General features: G+C 41.1%; 2 protein-coding genes across 4 annotated transcripts; one reads left to right on the top strand and one right to left on the bottom strand.

Moving 5' to 3' along the window:
• The first annotated feature begins 511 nt into the window (after positions 1-511).
• Positions 512-7,753, top strand: srsf4 (serine and arginine rich splicing factor 4). 2 transcript variants are annotated; one of them, XM_086279297.1, is made up of 6 exons: positions 512-675; positions 2,763-2,953; positions 4,746-4,855; positions 5,287-5,501; positions 5,594-5,671; positions 6,787-7,753. In XM_086279297.1, exons 1-6 carry the CDS (start codon positions 569-571, stop codon positions 7,298-7,300), a joined length of 1,215 nt encoding a protein of 404 aa, XP_086135423.1. In that variant the 5' UTR covers positions 512-568; the 3' UTR covers positions 7,301-7,753. The 2 variants fall into 2 exon arrangements, with proteins under 2 accessions (XP_086135423.1, XP_086135424.1); XM_086279298.1 differs by lacking the exons at positions 512-675; positions 2,763-2,953 and adding an exon at positions 2,960-4,305.
• A 2,051-nt stretch (positions 7,754-9,804) lies between these two features.
• On the bottom strand, positions 9,805-16,436 carry msto1 (misato mitochondrial distribution and morphology regulator 1). Of its 2 annotated transcripts, none has more exons than XM_086279295.1 (14): positions 16,199-16,436; positions 14,873-15,002; positions 14,638-14,707; positions 14,106-14,181; positions 13,682-13,739; positions 13,433-13,589; positions 12,647-12,761; positions 12,353-12,487; positions 12,122-12,274; positions 11,767-11,898; positions 11,370-11,554; positions 10,720-10,824; positions 10,501-10,613; positions 9,805-10,420 (listed from the first exon to the last, which is right to left on the bottom strand). In XM_086279295.1, the coding sequence occupies exons 1-14, from the start codon at positions 16,280-16,282 to the stop codon at positions 10,161-10,163; spliced, it is 1,773 nt and encodes a 590-aa protein (XP_086135421.1). In that variant the 5' UTR covers positions 16,283-16,436; the 3' UTR covers positions 9,805-10,160. The 2 variants fall into 2 exon arrangements, with proteins under 2 accessions (XP_086135421.1, XP_086135422.1); XM_086279296.1 differs by having other exon boundaries at positions 13,433-13,586; positions 16,199-16,435.
• Positions 16,437-16,574: the final 138 nt, after the last annotated feature.

Genomic DNA, 16,574 nt, shown 5'->3' with positions numbered 1-16,574 from the left:
ACGCTTTTAATGTCTATTTGTTGTTTGTAGTCCGGTGCCATCAAGGAGTGCGTCTTGTCGCAAATCCTTAACTGGCCGATCTCCCACTGTTGTACCTTTGCGTGAATTGCACCCGATAGTTTCAGTGTTTTAAACAAAGCTTGTCATAGCTGTGTATGCTTGTGGATTTATTTGCGTACTTAGAAATCCGATTACATACACAGTGATCTGAATAGTCACACACAGATTTTAATATGCACACAAAAACTGAGATAGACATTCGCACAAATAGTTCTGGTTCAATAATAACCCCACAATGTCTGTGATAACTAGGAATGGAAACTCCTATCCAACGGTGGCTCTGGTCTAACTGTAAAAAGTTATTTTCATTCATTCTTAAAATCGCCTAATCGCACGATATATTTTCTAAAAACTAAAGTTAAAAAAACTAAGACAACCCCCCTTTTAGTCGTGGCCTATCATATCAAAGGAGGGCCTTATGTATGGCGGCAGTCTCACGCCTGCGCTGTAGCCGCTTGGTTGTTGTCGGGTTTGTCGTTTCGGCAGCACGCTCGGAAGAGGCAGCAGCATGTCGCGGGTGTATATCGGAAGGTTGAGCTACAGAGCCAGAGAGAAGGACGTAGAGAGGTTCTTTAAAGGCTACGGGAAGATACTCGAAGTCGACTTGAAAAACGGGTAACGATGCTGTGAATTAATCGTGTTTAACATGGAAATTGGTGCTTGAAGGGCCGCGTACGGCCTTGTTGAATCCAAAGCGGGTCAGACTTGCTAATGCTAATATAGCTACTCTACACCAAATTTCGCTTTTCCCGTTATTACGCGTGTTTTTTTCCCCTAAAGTACGCCTTCGTTTTACACGAGTGCTTGTTTTATCGATGTAAAGGATGTAAAGGTCAAGCTAAATTTTCCCATCTTTATTGTTGGTTATTGTTTGCGTTAGCGCCAAATCGCTAGCGAGCTCATGTTGGACGTGGCAAAGTCAAAGGCGGCTGTGTGCATTACAAGCAAACGGTCTGCTGCAGCTGTAACTTCACCCACCGTTATATTTTTAACGCAATATGAAACTGTAGGGGGAATAGTTTCAACCGTATGCATAGCCTTCCTTTACGTTAAATATCTCTTTGCAGTCGTACTGGCGCTAATCTGAACAAATTAACGTGTAGGGCCGCTAAAATCTAAGGCTCCAACCGGATGGTTTTATTGTCTCTATAATATGATTTAATAGTCTGTAAAGTTCGATTACTTGGTCTGTATGTGTCACAAAGCTGTGGAAAAATACCCACTGATGGCTGAGATATAAAATTTACAAAAATGCACAACAAAAATTTGTATTTGTTCACATTTGAGGAAGTAAAATGGTGTATTGAGAAATTTATGCGTTACAACAGCCAACAATATTAAATGAGAGGTATAATAAAAAATTGGTTCAAGGAAGTCGAATAGCTTAATAAAATGTAGTAATTCAATAATAATATATAAAAACATAAAAAAAAACATATAAAAAGCTTGATAACATGAAAATGTTTAGAAAAAAACAATAGGAAAAAGGTTAAAATTTATATTACTAAAATAAAATAAATCATCCAAGTTAAAAAAACAACAACACACACACAACTTGTCAGTAAAAAAAAAACTAAACAGGAGCAAAACTTAAGTAAAATTTGCATAAAGTATTATATCATAAAACACAGATAACAGTAAAAGATGTAAAATGTTGGATTTAAAGTAGGGCTGCTCAATTAATCGAATTTAAAAAAAAAAAACTTCAGTGGTGTTGCACACTATTTTATATTATTTTTTAAAGTCATTGTTAACCCTTTAAAGCCGGTCAGAGCTGCACGCTCCGTTTTGTGTAACTATTGTTAAATCCCTGTAGAACCTGAACCGTGTAAGCTAGCGCAATAATTTGTTTTGCATATGAAACTGGAGGAGTTGTACTTACATCTGATGCCATCAGCTTGTCCTCGGTCACGGTTTCGTTCCACATATAGCTTTGCAAAAATTGCATAAAAAGCGCTTGCAGGAACAAAAACATAATATTCCAGAAACACGCTTTGCCGTTCCTATCAGCTGTTCGTAACACTTCCCACAGTGAAATGATGCACATGCTGTTTTCTTTGCAAATTTGCATCATAGGATTGTTTTTTGTTTTTCCTGCAGTATATAAAAATTGCTGTATCTCCAAAATAAAACTATGAAGACACTCAAAATAAATTTCCTGTGGTGGGAAACTATTTTTTGCAACTTTATTGTATTTAAAGTTTTGAGGGATAAGCCTCTTAAATTTCTCCAAGTAGAAATATATGTAAACAAAACAAAAGCGATTTTCAATTTTTTTGTAGTTTATTGCACTTTTTTGCAGTTTATTGCACTTTTTTGCAATTTATGTAATTACTATGGACTTAATGCATACATATTATTAAAATATGGGCTATAACAGTTGTATTGATGTATAGCAACTTGAAATGCTCCCACAAATGGCACTACAGCATGTAAAAAAATAATATAAGCTCTGGTGGACTTGGTTCTATAGTAGGTCTTAAAGGGTTAAATAAATATCGTCAAATAATCGTGATCTCAATTTCAGTGAAAATAATCGTGATTATCATTTTTGCCATAATCGAGCAGCCCTAATTTAAAGGACAATAATAATTTATCCTGCTCAGTTACCTGCTGCCATCAGTAAACTTGTTACATTGCTGCAACTCTGCTGTAAAGTCCTTTCTTCTTTTTATTTAAACATGTTTCATTTCCATCTGCAGGTATGGGTTCGTTGAATTCGACGACCCCCGTGATGCTGATGATGCAGTATATGACCTAAACGGCAAAGAGCTGTGTGGAGAGAGGGTCATTGTGGAGCACACCAGGGGACCACGTCGTGATGGAGGCTATGGTGGTGGTGGTGGTGGTGGAGGAGGAGGTGGTGGAGGAGGTGGAGGAGGAGGAGGGCGGAGTAAGTGTCCAGCGGTGTATTTCCCGTATTTCACGTGAATAATAATTTATAAGAAATCTCATTTATTTCAGGGAATTCTTAAATTTCATGGGGGGCAGAACTGGTCCTTGGTGGCTAAAGTGCATTCAGTTTATATCATAATTTCATGGTGGAAACTGACAGAGGTGGTTTTTCTGTAGCTGGTTCTTAGAATTGGGTGGAGTGAGGTGAAGCTGGTTTGTTCTCTATTAATTCAATTTTCGTTTCTGGGTCACACCTTCACAGTAGTTTCATCAGTTCACCTTTGTTGCAATCTCAATGAGCATTCCTGGTTTCTAGTGGTGTTTTTGAATTGGGGAAATCTTACTCATGTACTACTTAACAGTTGCTTCTGCGATGCAGTCCCTGACAGATGGCGGCATCTTTCTTTCTGTGATGGAAAGCTGGAAACAGGCAAGGTGGAACCTAAGAAAGAAAATGGCGCTGCTCTGCTGTCTAAAGTGAACATTTAACAGTTTAACCACAATTTGGCATGTTATCACGGACTGATTAAGCTTTTCAAATCAGGATTTGACCAATATCTGGTCCTTGTGTCTGGTAGGTGTATCCTCGATACCTCTAGATCGTTCTTTGAGAACCAAAGGGGAATTATTCCTGCTAAGCCGCTGACCTCATTTTCTTTGTTTTGGTCGTTGAGACACTCCCACCCGTCCACATTTCACTATTGTTCTGGCTTGAGTGAGCCTTCTAGGTTTCTAGTGGTCTCTTAGCCTGCGAGTACATCTGAGTTTCTGGATAGAGCAGTAATTCGGTTTTGAATTGCTTTGCTATACATCACTTCACAGCTTCTACTCAGAAAAGAACAGCAGGCGTGGGAGGAGGTGTCGTAACGTGATTAAATCTGTGTGCACCAGAGCCACCAATGACTTCTTCAAATATCTTGGGTTTCCATGTGATGGATTTGAAACTAACAATACATGTGAATGTGTGATGATGCAGGAATTGGCTTACTAATTAAAACAGTATAAATGTATTGATTGAGCATTGTAGAGTAACTATTTGACTGTCAAATATCTTGTAATCTATTGATGTCTTATTCCGTTTTTATTTCATTTAAAGTGATTGTCAATTTAAAGGTAAAGATTTAACAAAGAACCTCAATGTTTTAATTGAAAGAGTCCTTTGCTGACTGCCTGCCCCTATTGCTGGCCATGGTGTCCCCCCTTTCCAAGAGTGTGGTTTGACCATTCTGGGCCCCTGGGCAGACCAAAAAAGGGAGCCATTGTGAATGAAGACCGCTTTTCCCATTAGGCCCAGGCCGGGTGGTGAGGATGCCATGGGGTTAGGAACAGATGTGGGTTCAGCTCTTATAGGTGCCTGAAAAAAAACAACATGTTTTGTATCAGTGAAATGTTTTTAGATAGGATAGATTAGACACTTGATTTAGTTCAACGTAAGTACTTCCTCCTTCAGTTATTAATTTGATTTTTATTGCTTTTTTCTTTTCTTTTTTCTTATTAAAATAGGCCTGTTGAGCATCAACCAAAATTTAATATCCATAGGGTTTTTTTTTCTTCTTGTTGGCTTAAAAATTTAAAGAAAGACTAATAGAAAGAAATAATTAGGGTCTTTTTAGGAATTAATAGCTTTTTCTCTTTTTTTCAGCCTTTTTGCTTTTTCCCTATTTTGTTTTCTTTCCCAAGAGATTATTGATATATTTTAATAGTGTGTAGCTGGAAGTTTAGTATGACTGCACCATCCCGGTTGCTTTCCAGTCCTCATTGTTCCTTCTGTTTCCTTGTTACCCTGAAAGGTGGATATGGACGCTGGGGAGGAAGAGACAGATATGGTCCACCTATACGGACAGATTATCGGCTTATTGTTGAGAATCTTTCCAGCCGCTGTAGCTGGCAAGACTTAAAGGTATGTTTTTGCTTAATTCACCCTCCTCTCTCATATTAAATACTTATTGTGAAGGAAGTAAGGCTTACAGTCCTGATTTAAAAAAAAAAAAAAAATTTGAAGTGAACCATTATTTCAGCGTTTTAACATTTCCCATAGTGAGATTTTCCCCGTCTTTTTCTTTTTTAAAATTTTTTTTTTCCTTATTTTACCCAACTTTAAGAACGTTGCATTAGATTTTGATTTTTGTTTTTATTGTGGCCACATGATTATATAAACATTCATAAAGCACAACACACCCATTCTGATCAGGTTGTCCATAAGGGAAGATGTAATATGAATCCATGATTCAGAAGCTCTCATGGATTTTATGTAAAATATTTACATGCAGTTTGGTCAGAGCCTCCAGTGGACACATTCTCATGATCTCATCTGTTTCCTCTCCTTGGTAGGACTACATGAGGCAGGCGGGTGAAGTGACTTACGCTGACACCCACAAGGGCCGGAAGAATGAGGGGGTGATCGAGTTCAGGCTCTACTCTGATATGAAGAGGGCCCTGGAGAAGCTCGACGGCACAGAGGTGAACGGCAGAAAGATCCGGCTCATTGAGGACCGTCCTGGTGCCAGGCGCCGCCGCTCGTATTCTCGTAGCCGCAGCCGTTCCAGGTAAAAAAGGCACTGTTGTTTGGTATTATATTAGGAATTGCATGCTGCTGCAGTCGGATCCAAGATCGATAAATGGTATAATATTTTGTCAGGTCTCGCTCCAGGAGCCGCAGGTCTCGTAAGAGCCGCAGCCGCAGTGAGAGCAGCAGTCGCAGCCGCTCCCGCTCCAGGTGAGAAAAACTTTATTTTGCTGTTTTGTCCAGAAACTGATAGATGTTCGATCGATTTGTCCTCTCACTAGCTGCCTTGAGACAGCTTGAGACTTTGTATCCAGTTCAGTTCATTTGTTTTTATAAGTATGTTACAGGAAACGTGTTACGCTCATTTATAGCTTTCATATTCGTAGACTCTACTAGAGTTACTTTGCATGATTCAAATCAAGGCTTATCTTTCTTTCTTATCCTCTTTGTTGTGACTTATTACTTCATCCTGTCTGTAAGAAGCCGTTATAGCTCCTGTGCTCACAGCCAGAGCCGTGAGACTGAGATTGCCATATTAGGATAGATCTCTCGTTCTCACTGTAGAGGAAAGCTAGCTTAAAATAAGGGGTTGCGTTTACTTCTATCCTGACTTCATTAATACAGACTTTGTTTAAATATGACCATCCGTTACTGAAATCGTGGGTGTATATATAAAAATAAGGAATGCATAATGGGTTTAATAATACATGTACAAAAATGTAAATAAATCTTCAGGTCAAACTTTCAGTCTTTGTCATAAGACGATGACATCGCGCATTGGTTTGTAAAGTCGTGCTTAGCTGCAAACGGAGCGTTTTCAGGACTGCAACTGCAATTAGGACTGCATGCTGCCTGGCTAATCCTTTGTCATTAACAATAACAAAGGATGAGCAGATCCTGAATAATCCTCCTTTGTGATTTCTGATTCTTAGTTACTAAATATGACTGAGCGCATAAATTGATCACAAGTGTTTACTGAGGTTAGCGCTGAGGGCTGTCTTACTGTAGACTTCTATAGGGCAAGAAGTCTTTTATTTATTTTTTTTGTATGGTGGCCTTTAAAAAGCATGAAGACTACGTACTTTCTCTTTACTGTCTTCAAACAGGATGTAGAAATTTCTGTTTAAATTATGTCTCTCAGATGCTTTTAAAGCTGCTCACAATCATTCCATTTTTGTGTTGCGGAACATCGAAACAGAGAAAACAGACCTTAGAAAAACCCCTAAAATTCTAGTAATTTTACCCAGCTGTTCAGTGCTTTATGTTAATGAGAATTTTGGTGGATGGGTTGGTGCAATAAGACTTGGTTTGTCTTTTGTCCACAGAGCTGCTTCTCGCTCCCGCAGCCGATCTCGTAGCAAGAAGAATAAGGGAAAGGGCAAGAAGGAGGAGGAGGAGCGCAGCAACGGCGCTCAGAAGAACAAGGATCGCAGCCGGAGCCGCAGCCCCAAGAGTAAAAAGAGCAAGAAAGAGGGGAAAAAGGGCAAGAAGGGGGAGTCCAGGTCCAGGTCTCGCTCTCGTTCTCGCTCCAGGTCTCGCTCTAGATCTCGTTCTGCATCTGGAGCTAAGGATCAGTCAAGGAAATCTGTCTCAAAGGGCCGGGAGGAGCCCAAGAGCGATGACGAGGGCGGCGAGCCTGAGCGAGGCTCACGCTCTCGTTCTCGTTCCCGTTCTCAGTCTCCTGAGGAGTCCAAATCCAGAGCCAGGTCTAAATCAAAGTCCAAATCCCGTTCCCCCTCACCTGCCAAAGCCCGCTCCCGTTCCCGCTCCGCCTCCAGATCGGAGTCCCGCTCTAAATCCCGCTCCCAGTCTTGTTCTCGTTCCCGTTCCCGCTCTTAGTTCAGATTTTGGACTGTTTGTCACAAGCCCTCCTCCCAGTGTCTCCCTCCTGCCCTCTATTTACATTCCCCGTGCCCGACAACACTATCCTCACCTCCTGTTTTTTGATAAGTAGCTGTAGAATACCAGGCGCTCATGCTCGATGTCTCTTATGCACATGCTACTCCATTTCATTTGCCCTTTACCAACATACGTTTTCATTAGTGGTGTTTGTAACAATAACAACAGGGTGCAATGTCAGTTTTATAAGTTCAAGCGAAGGTATGGTATTTGTCTTAGCCTTTTTTAATCAAATGTAGAAGCATACTGTTTTTGTCGATATGCTGGTTGGGAACACCTTCCCCACTTTTGTGAAATCCTTGTAATCTTTGTTTCACATTAAAAAAAAAAAAAAGCTTGTTCTGGACTTGTTAGTCATGTTTATGTTGGTAATAAATTCGGTGTGTGAGGGAAGCAGGTTGGCTCTTTTATTTATTTATTTTTTATTTTTTGCATGATGGTGTAAATATCACTGGGGTGAGTTTGTTTCTTTGTTTGCTCAGAAAACAGTTGGAACAGTTTTTAGAAAATGTTTTTGGTTTTGTTTTTTTTTGTTATCCTATGTTAACATAGGATTAATTTAAAAAAACAAAACAACAACAACAACTCATAAGGCAGTTTTATCTGTTTTTAAAAAGCCAAAGATGTGTTTTGTAAAGTAAAAGGCTGGTTTGACTGCTGGCAGGCTTCAGTTTCATAACGTAAATTCCTCTCAAACTCAGCTGATTACACGTTTTCGTCTAATAAACAATTAGTGGGTACATTTTTATTCACGCCAAGCTTAATATTACATTTAAATTTATAAAACTGATTCAAGCCACCTGTTTTCCACGTGACAGAAATTTAAGTAGGATAAATCAAAGAACCCTGTTACCGTGATTCCTTGGATGACATGATTCACGATACACTTAATATTTAATCATTTGTCTAAGACTTACTTTGAAGGTAGAACTGTAATTTGTCAGTAAGATCGCTGAAACAACAATTTAGTCCTTAGGCTCTGATTTTATCCATGATGTGAGAAGAAGAAAACATGCAGTACAAAGTCCCAATTTTTACTTTGTGTGTTTCACATCTTACAAAGCCATCCACTCCGTCTACCCTTTGGCTGACATCCCTGAGTTAAACTATAGCTGCTGGCAGAATTGGTCAAGTCAGTTTTCCTTAGGTTTCCAATGTGTATCTGCATGTGAGCCATAACAGGAGCTGGCTAAATAAATACTCTTCGCACACAGGAAAGAGAGTGTTTGAGAATACACTAAGAATTATCAGAGTTCATAGAAGGAAAAACTGAGGTGACTCGGATCATAAGAATATTTTCCATTTTATGGCATAAAGTTTGGATATGTTCAGTGACAGATTCTCAACGTTGGGGTGTGAGGACTAGAAGGGTTTGGTTTACAAGACCTGTGCTGCCAAATGGTATGGGGACTGTAATTAATTTTAGATCAGTTTAATAGTTATTTGCACTACTGAGCACTCAAAACAAAAGTTATAGATTCCCATGATCAAGTTGCTTGTGCATGTGTGGCAGAAGGCTGTGTGCGTGAACCAGAGCAAGGTCAAGAAACAAAAGCCCTCACAGATGTTGCCTCAGATGCAGAAAACTAGATAACAGGTTAGAGGGAGGGAGGCAGGTGTATCGGTCCATCCCAATGTGAAGCTCCAGCTGAGGGAGGAGAGGAAGAGCAGAACTTTGCTACGTAAACAACGGCCGCTTCTCAATAGTTTTGACCAATCAGATAAACGCACATTCTCTATAAATCTCTCTCCCAGGAGTTGGCTACAGCAGACTGCTGCTGACTGGTTTTATAACCAGAGGGAGATCCATGTATTATTCTTTGGACCAGAGCTGACCACACAACAGCAGCAATAAACCTTTCTTATCAAGTTCTGGTGTGGAGAAAATATTTTTCTATAAAGATTAAACTTTATTAAATAATTTAAGTTTCACCACAATTCAGTCCATATTAGTCATTTACATTTTTTAATACTTTAGTTTGACCTAAATCACAGAAAGCTTTATTAAAGGCAGGACTTGCGCTGGATTATTGATCCAGCATGAACCAGATGATAAGCATTACAAATATTTGTGTTTAACTTTATAGGCTCTTTATTCCATTTTTAAATGTTATTACAACCATGGCAATTTATATTTTTGTCATGAAATGCATTAAACAAGTGTCTAAGATGTGCTTTTTGTAATCCCATCTAAAGCAAATTGTGGTTTTAACACAGAAGACTCACATCAACATCTGCTGTCATGTGATTAAGGCGCCCAGTGTGAATGCATTCATTATTTCCTTGGTCTTATGTTTTCCTTTGAGGGGGAATTTTTAAATTTTTTATGATGTTCTATGAAAGGTTTGCAGCACAAACAGGCAGACTTGGCCGAGGATACTAAATGTCCCATTAAACCCCAAATTAGTTGATTCTGCTTTGGACAAATTACAAAAACGCCAAAGCATGTTCAACAGTTTACTGTTCATTTGAGGCCGCAGAAAACAAACAAACAAACAAAGAGTCCCTTTCTTTGCTCTGAGAGCTGTGAATGCTACAATCTATGCAACCTGTGGTGAAAGCTACGTCTTTATGTAAATACAGTCCTATGATGTGCATTTTGTATAAAATACTTTTAATTACATATGAACAGTCATTGAATTACAAACTACATGGGCAGAACTTCCTCTTTTCTGTCACCCATTACTTCAGTCCTCATCCTTTCACACAGCAGAGCACAGCTCCTCTATCTCCCTGCATCAGGCTGACAGCATGCAGGCTGGTAAACAAAGCAGGCAGATACAAGTCGTGCTAGCCAACTTCAGTCATCGTCCTCTTCCTCGGAGGAAGAGCGCATCACGCCTCTGCTGTCGTCTCTGTAACACCGGGCCAGCAGGCGCAGCTGCTCCAGGGCCTCCTGGTAGTCTGACACTTCAGGCCCTTGAGAAAGGAAGCTGGGGGCAACACGGCGGATGTCGAAAGCACTCACACCGCGATGCAGCTCGGAGAGCCAGGGGTCGAGCGCAGGACCCGACTGGAGGGAAGTCATGACGGGTACGGAGGAGACGACACGGGGCGTACCTGCAGAGAAAGATCATTCATGAAAACCTATAATAGAACGGCTCTGCGTTACACACAGACAAAAACAGAAAAACACTCACTGCCAGGCGGGGGCGGCTGGCCCTCCAGGAAGCCCTGAGCACCGAGGGATTGACTGAATATCTGCGGGAAAGGTGGTGCCAGCTCACTGGGAGTAGAAACCAGCTGCAGAGCCCTGAGACAGGGATGACAAGATGATGGAGAGAGCAAGGGTGAGAGATGAGAATTTGTTAGGAAAAAAAAAGAAATAGCAAGTGTCACGTGTCAGTGCAGAGACTCACAGAGGAGCTGAAGGATAGAAGGATCTGATGTAGGAAGCCAGGACGTCCTCTCCGCTGTGGAGACTGTGCAGAGGAGTGGGCGGTTTAGTTCCTGCAGCCAGCGAGCTGGTGAAAAGAGAATAAAGGGGGGGGAGCAAGTTGTTTATTCAAAAATGTTGACAAAACTGTCATTCACAACCTTAGCTGAAGTTTAACCTAAAGTCATTAGCATAAAGACACCAGAGCAACCTCCCCGAAGAGAGTCCAGTAACCATCACAGCGGCAGACATCCAAGAACGGGTTTCCAGTATGAAGAGCTGGACAACACCTGTTATCAGGTACCTTGCTGAGGCGCCTGTATGCAGTAAGGGTCCTAGGCTAGACCCCTAATGCTAAATAAGCCTCCAGTATGAAGAGTTGGACATGAGGGAGAGAGATAAATATGAATGCTACGGTAAGGGGGACCCAGGACAACGTTCAGGGGGGAGATATCCACCAGAGTGGAGAAAGGCACTAATCAATGCAGCACAGGAACAAGCTCTGAGGCTGGGGTCTATCACACACCAGCTATCATAGATGAAGAAGGTCAGTGGTAATTTCGTAGGGGCAGAAGCAAACTTAAACTAAAGAGTCAGAGTAGAATATAACTGACTCAATAACTTCATTCTGACCTGATGAGTTTCTGGCCTTCGAAGCCTTTGAGCGTCGCCCACTGGCCGTAGCATCGGCCGTCTCCTGCTTCAGCGCACCCAGACAGAGGCCTCCACGGCAGTACGTCGGTGTATGTGCTCAGGGCGTCAGGGAGAGAGGAGCCGTGCATCATGGGAAAGGGGACGGCACCATAAGCAGCCACGACCTGTGATTTAAACATTGGTTACCATAATCTCAGGCATCTCCACAGATAAATAACCTAGCTGCAACATCCAGCTAGCTTGTGAGACTTCATGTCCTTTATATACCTATAGAGCTTCGAGCTGGTTCCTTTCATGACTTGATTAAAAAAATAAAATAATATTTGCTGAAGGGGGAGGAAAAAACCCCCCAAATAAACGAACAATTGTTAAATACCTTCCTCCCTGATACAGCCAAGTCATCTGCCAACTGCCACATGGGGACGCTGTTATTTCTCAGCCTGTAAGGTGCAGTAAGGGTGTCCAATGCCAAAGCCAGGACAGAACTGGAGTGGTACCACAGTGAGGGCTGGCACAGAAGACAGACAGATACATGTTTATATATAATCCTGCATACCTGCACATATAAACTGTGTTTCTATGAGTTGAATTATCTCTTTAATCAGAGCTGTGCCAAAGTTTAAAGTTTGAGTGCTTACATTTGGATAGAACATAAAATAAGTCGGTACAAGGTCTTAAAATAATTGCTTGTTGACCAAAGGACACAATAATAGTACTGCAGCCAGTCTCACATCATAACTGAGGTGGGTGAACGTCGTGGGAGAGGACGGTCGTCTTCCCAGACCACCTCGCAAGGTCAACGGGCAGAACAAAGAACTGTGACTGGCCATGTGTACCATCCCTAAAGTGCAGTTCAGCAGGCGGTAGAGATCCTTCACTGGCGTCTGTTCAAACAGAGACAACAAATATAAATAAAGAAGCCGCGTTACAAAACATTTGCTTTTAAAGAAAGAGACACTCACTGAATCTGGGTGACTGACGGGTAACAACCCCCAGGTTAGGATGCCCCTTCCTCCGTAAGAGTCGTGAAGCAGCTCAGTGACCTTCGACCCCAGACCTGCAAAGCCATCAGCCAAGTCGCACAGCACCTGGAAGCCCTGAAAGGAAAAAAAGGATTGAGGAAGCACAAAGAGATATGCAAGAAGATGGCAGATACGAAATGGTGTACAAGTAAACTTTGATTAGCACCTTTTTAAAGGTCTTACAGTACAAAAAAATATTTCTAATTATAGGGGAGAGTGAAATGGAAGAGTTACCTGAAGGTAATCGCACTCCTCCACAAAGAAGTGCAGCCTGTCCTCCAGCTCCTCGAGCACCGACCCCTGGAGGAGAGACTCGCCCTGGCCGAAAGCCTCCAGACGGTGAGCCTCTCTGAACGCCCATAAAAGCAAATATAAAGCACTCAGTTTAAATACCTCATAACTGTAAGTCAGCAAGTCTCAAGAAGCCTTTTTAAGTGTGGTGGAGAAGCAGTTGTGGGTATGTTTTAGATCTTTATTTCATTCTGTCAACCAATTTAAGAATTTAAGAATAGAATTAATTTAGAAAACTAACTGAATGTTCTTTAATTTTATTCTAAAGTATTCATGTTTCATCTAATTACTTTAATAAAACAAAAAAATGACAGATTGGATACGTGAAGTTGTATAATAAACTTGTTTATACATTTTCTGCCTTTTCTTCCATACTGACCCACAGAGAACAGTCAGTTTTAATCCTGATTGTGAGGGAAGGCTGACATCTAGTGGTGAAACGCAGGTGAGGGCCTTCCACTCTTATTTTGTGGTCTAATATATAAAAAGTTTTCTCTGTCATAATAATCTAGATCTGGAGAAACTTCTTTGATGACAACATACAACAGTTTGCATAATGAGGTTTGGAAAATATTGGGAACATTTCCCAAACATTTTAAGCTGTTTCGATGAGATGTGACAGGAAATTCTGCACCTGCAGTTTTTATGTTGAAGTTATGGCTCTGACTCCTTTAGAGGTTCAAAGTAAGAAGCATCAACAAACTACAGGTAATGTTGCACCCGCCTTACCCATCGTGGTTGTACTGGTGGATGACCGAGATGGTCCGAGGGTGCAGGTGGATCCTGAGGAAGTCAGACCACACCTTCACGCTGCACTCCAGCCTGTAGCTCTTCTGTACTCTAGCCAGGTGGCTGTTCACTGTATCCACACTCAGTGACCTTGCTGCTGGGAGAGATTGGTTTTTTTTTAAGCTCATGTGATGATTTTGGTACAGAAACTTGTTATTTCATGCACGTTTGGTTGAGAGGTTTTCATACCTGAGCACTGAGGCTGGGAGCTGGAGGGAAAATCAGCCTCTGCGAGTATCTCCCCTTTCTACACACAAAGAACAGAATGACGGGCTCAACTCTTTGGAGACGTCTCTATTGAGCTATTTTTTTTTCTGGAAATTTGCTCTCGCACAGCCAGTTTCATCACTTATTGCATTCTGTGGATTAATTTGGGAAGCTATGACACACAGAAGTGTGCATCCTTATTTATTACTTACTTATAGGGATTTTTACAAAGAGAGAAAGCAACGGTGATCTGTAACCTGGTCGCAGTCAGTGATGACACGCATGTATGCGAGTCCCTTCAAGCAGTCCAGGGCATGACACGCTTCGACCCGACTATAACTGTAATGTGTGTGTTTGTTGTGAAAATCTCTTTGTGTTAGTTTTCATTTCTACTTGAAATACTCACATCCAACTTATCAAGGTCTTCAAGGAAGGAGTTCTTTGCAGGAGGACTTTCTTCGTGCATAGTGATACTTCCATCCCTGCCAAATTTAAAAAAGTTTTCAGTATATACACTAAATATGAACAGTCTTAGGACCAGTGCATGTAATAAATGGATTAGTTAAGAATAATGGCGACTGTCAGTGCAACCCCTTAGCCTCCTAGCAGATTCACCTATGGTATCAATTACAAAGTCCTACATTGGCTCATTTTCATGTCATCGTATTCACAAAGTGTCCATACCACCTGCCCAGTGGGGTGACTACAAATACTCATTCCTTTTATCACCACAGGGTAAAAAAGGGATATGCTATAGGATTTGATTTGTCCTATAGATAAATAGATTTAAATGTAGATAAATATCCATATGTAAACAAATAAACAGACCAAAAAACAAAAAAAAAAAAAAAAAACATGTGACAGTGTTGAAACCAGAAAACAACACAAATAAAATTTGTTATACCAGGCAGAAAACAAATAGAAAGGGTCTTGTTTACCATGTGACAGCAGACGTGTCCTTGCCTGCATCGTACAAACTTCCCTCCTGTCGCAGAGTACGAAGACTTCCTGTTACAGAATGAGAGAAAGACGGTCAGAATTCACCAAAAAAAAAAAAAAACAACAACAACTTTGTAACAAGTGCTCTAAATTAATGCTAACATATTATATTTCAGTCAGTAAACTGGACAAAGTAAAGACACAAAGTTTCCAGTATTTCTAAAAGCAAGTTACCTTTGAGATCCATGGCAATGAGTCGTGGTGTGTAGGTGACGTGGCCGCCCAGAGTCTGTCCTTCACGAAACACGACATCGCTCTGGATCTCACCTGGCGGTGACTCCGGATCGTACGATAAAGATGCATCCTGCAAACAAAGAGAGGAGCACCTCTGTTTATCTGCTAGCACGGTCAAAGCAATTGAACAATGCTTACAGAAATTCACAAAGCAAACGTATCATTGTTAACAATCAACAGTCCCGTTCATGAATGTATATACAACAGGTTGACAGTAAGGTGCAACCCACTGATTACATGGTCGAACAAGAACACCAGTTTAGACTTCAACAGAAAACATTTAAAAGAGCACAAATCTGGGGGGGAAAAATGAAGAAATCTTTGCACAGATGAAACCTAGATCAACTTGAACCAGAACACTGGAAGAGAAAAGTAAGGAGAAGGAGAGACACTGATTGTCATCCCAAGCATACCACAGTATCTGTCAAACATGGGAGAGGCAGTGTTGTTGCATGGGCACATATGGCTGACAGTGGAACCAGGTTATGAGTGTTCGCTAATGATGTGACTTGACAAAAGTAACAGGATGGATGCTGATGTGTACAGGCCTGTACTTTCTGCTCAGTTGAGCCAAAAGCTGGAAAATTTATTAGACAGCACTTCACAGTGTAAAAGAATAATGACCCCAAATCATCCTGCAAAAGCAACCTTAAATATTCCTCCATGACCAAATCAGTCACATGATTTCAACCCAATTCAGCATTTTTATTTTTTTTAGCTACTGAAGACAAAACAAAAAGCAGAGAGACCGACAAACAAGCAGCAACTGAGGGTGGCTAAAGGAATAGCTTGATATAGAGCACCTAAAAGGAGATGGGGAGAACAACACATTTGATGAGGTCCAATTTTGGATCTTTATCCATTTATTAAAAATAAACCTTTTGTTTTGAAATACGAAAACTTTTTAATTGAGCTAGAGCCTTTGAAAATGGGGAGACTATATATAATAATATTTGCTTTAAATCTTGGACCAACAAATTATGGACCTAAATGCTCTGGTAACAGTTCTGAGTGTTTTTTATGAAAAGCTCGTAACAGTTTGCTAACCTGCTAATTCAGCAGCTTTAGCCACACAACTGTTGGCGGTTATGCCTCTGTTTATGGTCAATGCCATGCTGGTCAGTTTGACCATACTTCGTGTCCCAGTCTGTCAAACTGAGACTAACCAGAGCTAACGGTTCACAGCAAGCTCACAAGTTTGACAACACATGCACAGCTAACGTTAGCCAGCTAGCCTAACGTTAGCCTTGCACGCGCACTCCTCACCTGTAAATTCCACCAGTGAGTTCCCGCAAAGTTGGAGTAATGTCCGAGCTGGAGGGTGATCACCTCTCTGCAGAGGCTGCTCATCGTGACAAAAATCAACACGCAAGACAGAAGATAAAGCCCACAACTACGAGCATGATGGGCATGTTTAGAATTGACGGCACTGAGAGGAGACGAGCTAGCAGCGGCGACGGCTGCAAGCCATTGGCTGACAGGAGAGTAAGACGAAATGTGATTGGATGGATCAGCGACGTCAGTATGATAGTTTGGTTTCACTGTGCCTTATATTCACGTGGGGTCCAACCATCCAGTACTACAGTACTGCGTGTTTGATTGTTTATTAGACTGTTTCAAACACTCAAAGAGTATGTGACAA

The sequence above is a fragment of the Aulonocara sp. 'chitande type north' Nkhata Bay genome, linkage group LG22, assembly GCF_057382095.1.
Source record: "Aulonocara sp. 'chitande type north' Nkhata Bay isolate Kocher_YH1m ecotype deep benthic linkage group LG22, A_spYH_male_GT1.1, whole genome shotgun sequence".
Lineage (NCBI taxonomy): Eukaryota > Metazoa > Chordata > Actinopteri > Cichliformes > Cichlidae > Aulonocara > Aulonocara sp. 'chitande type north' Nkhata Bay.
This window is presented reverse-complemented; position numbering and strand designations above follow the sequence as displayed.

Coding starts and splice junctions, on each gene's coding strand:
- srsf4 (XM_086279297.1), top strand. CDS start 569: ATGTCGCGGGTGTATATCGGAAGGTTGAGCTACAGAGCCAGAGAGAAG. Junction 2,954..4,745: donor TGGAGGAGGAGGAGGGCGGA/GTAAGTGTCCAG, acceptor TTACCCTGAAAG/GTGGATATGGACGCTGGGGA. Junction 5,502..5,593: donor CGTAGCCGCAGCCGTTCCAG/GTAAAAAAGGCA, acceptor ATATTTTGTCAG/GTCTCGCTCCAGGAGCCGCA.
- msto1 (XM_086279295.1), bottom strand. CDS start 16,282: ATGAGCAGCCTCTGCAGAGAGGTGATCACCCTCCAGCTCGGACATTAC. Junction 14,182..14,637: donor GACACGTCTGCTGTCACATG/GTAAACAAGACC, acceptor TAAATTTGGCAG/GGATGGAAGTATCACTATGC. Junction 13,740..14,105: donor AAGACCTTGATAAGTTGGAT/GTGAGTATTTCA, acceptor CTTTGTGTGTAG/AAAGGGGAGATACTCGCAGA.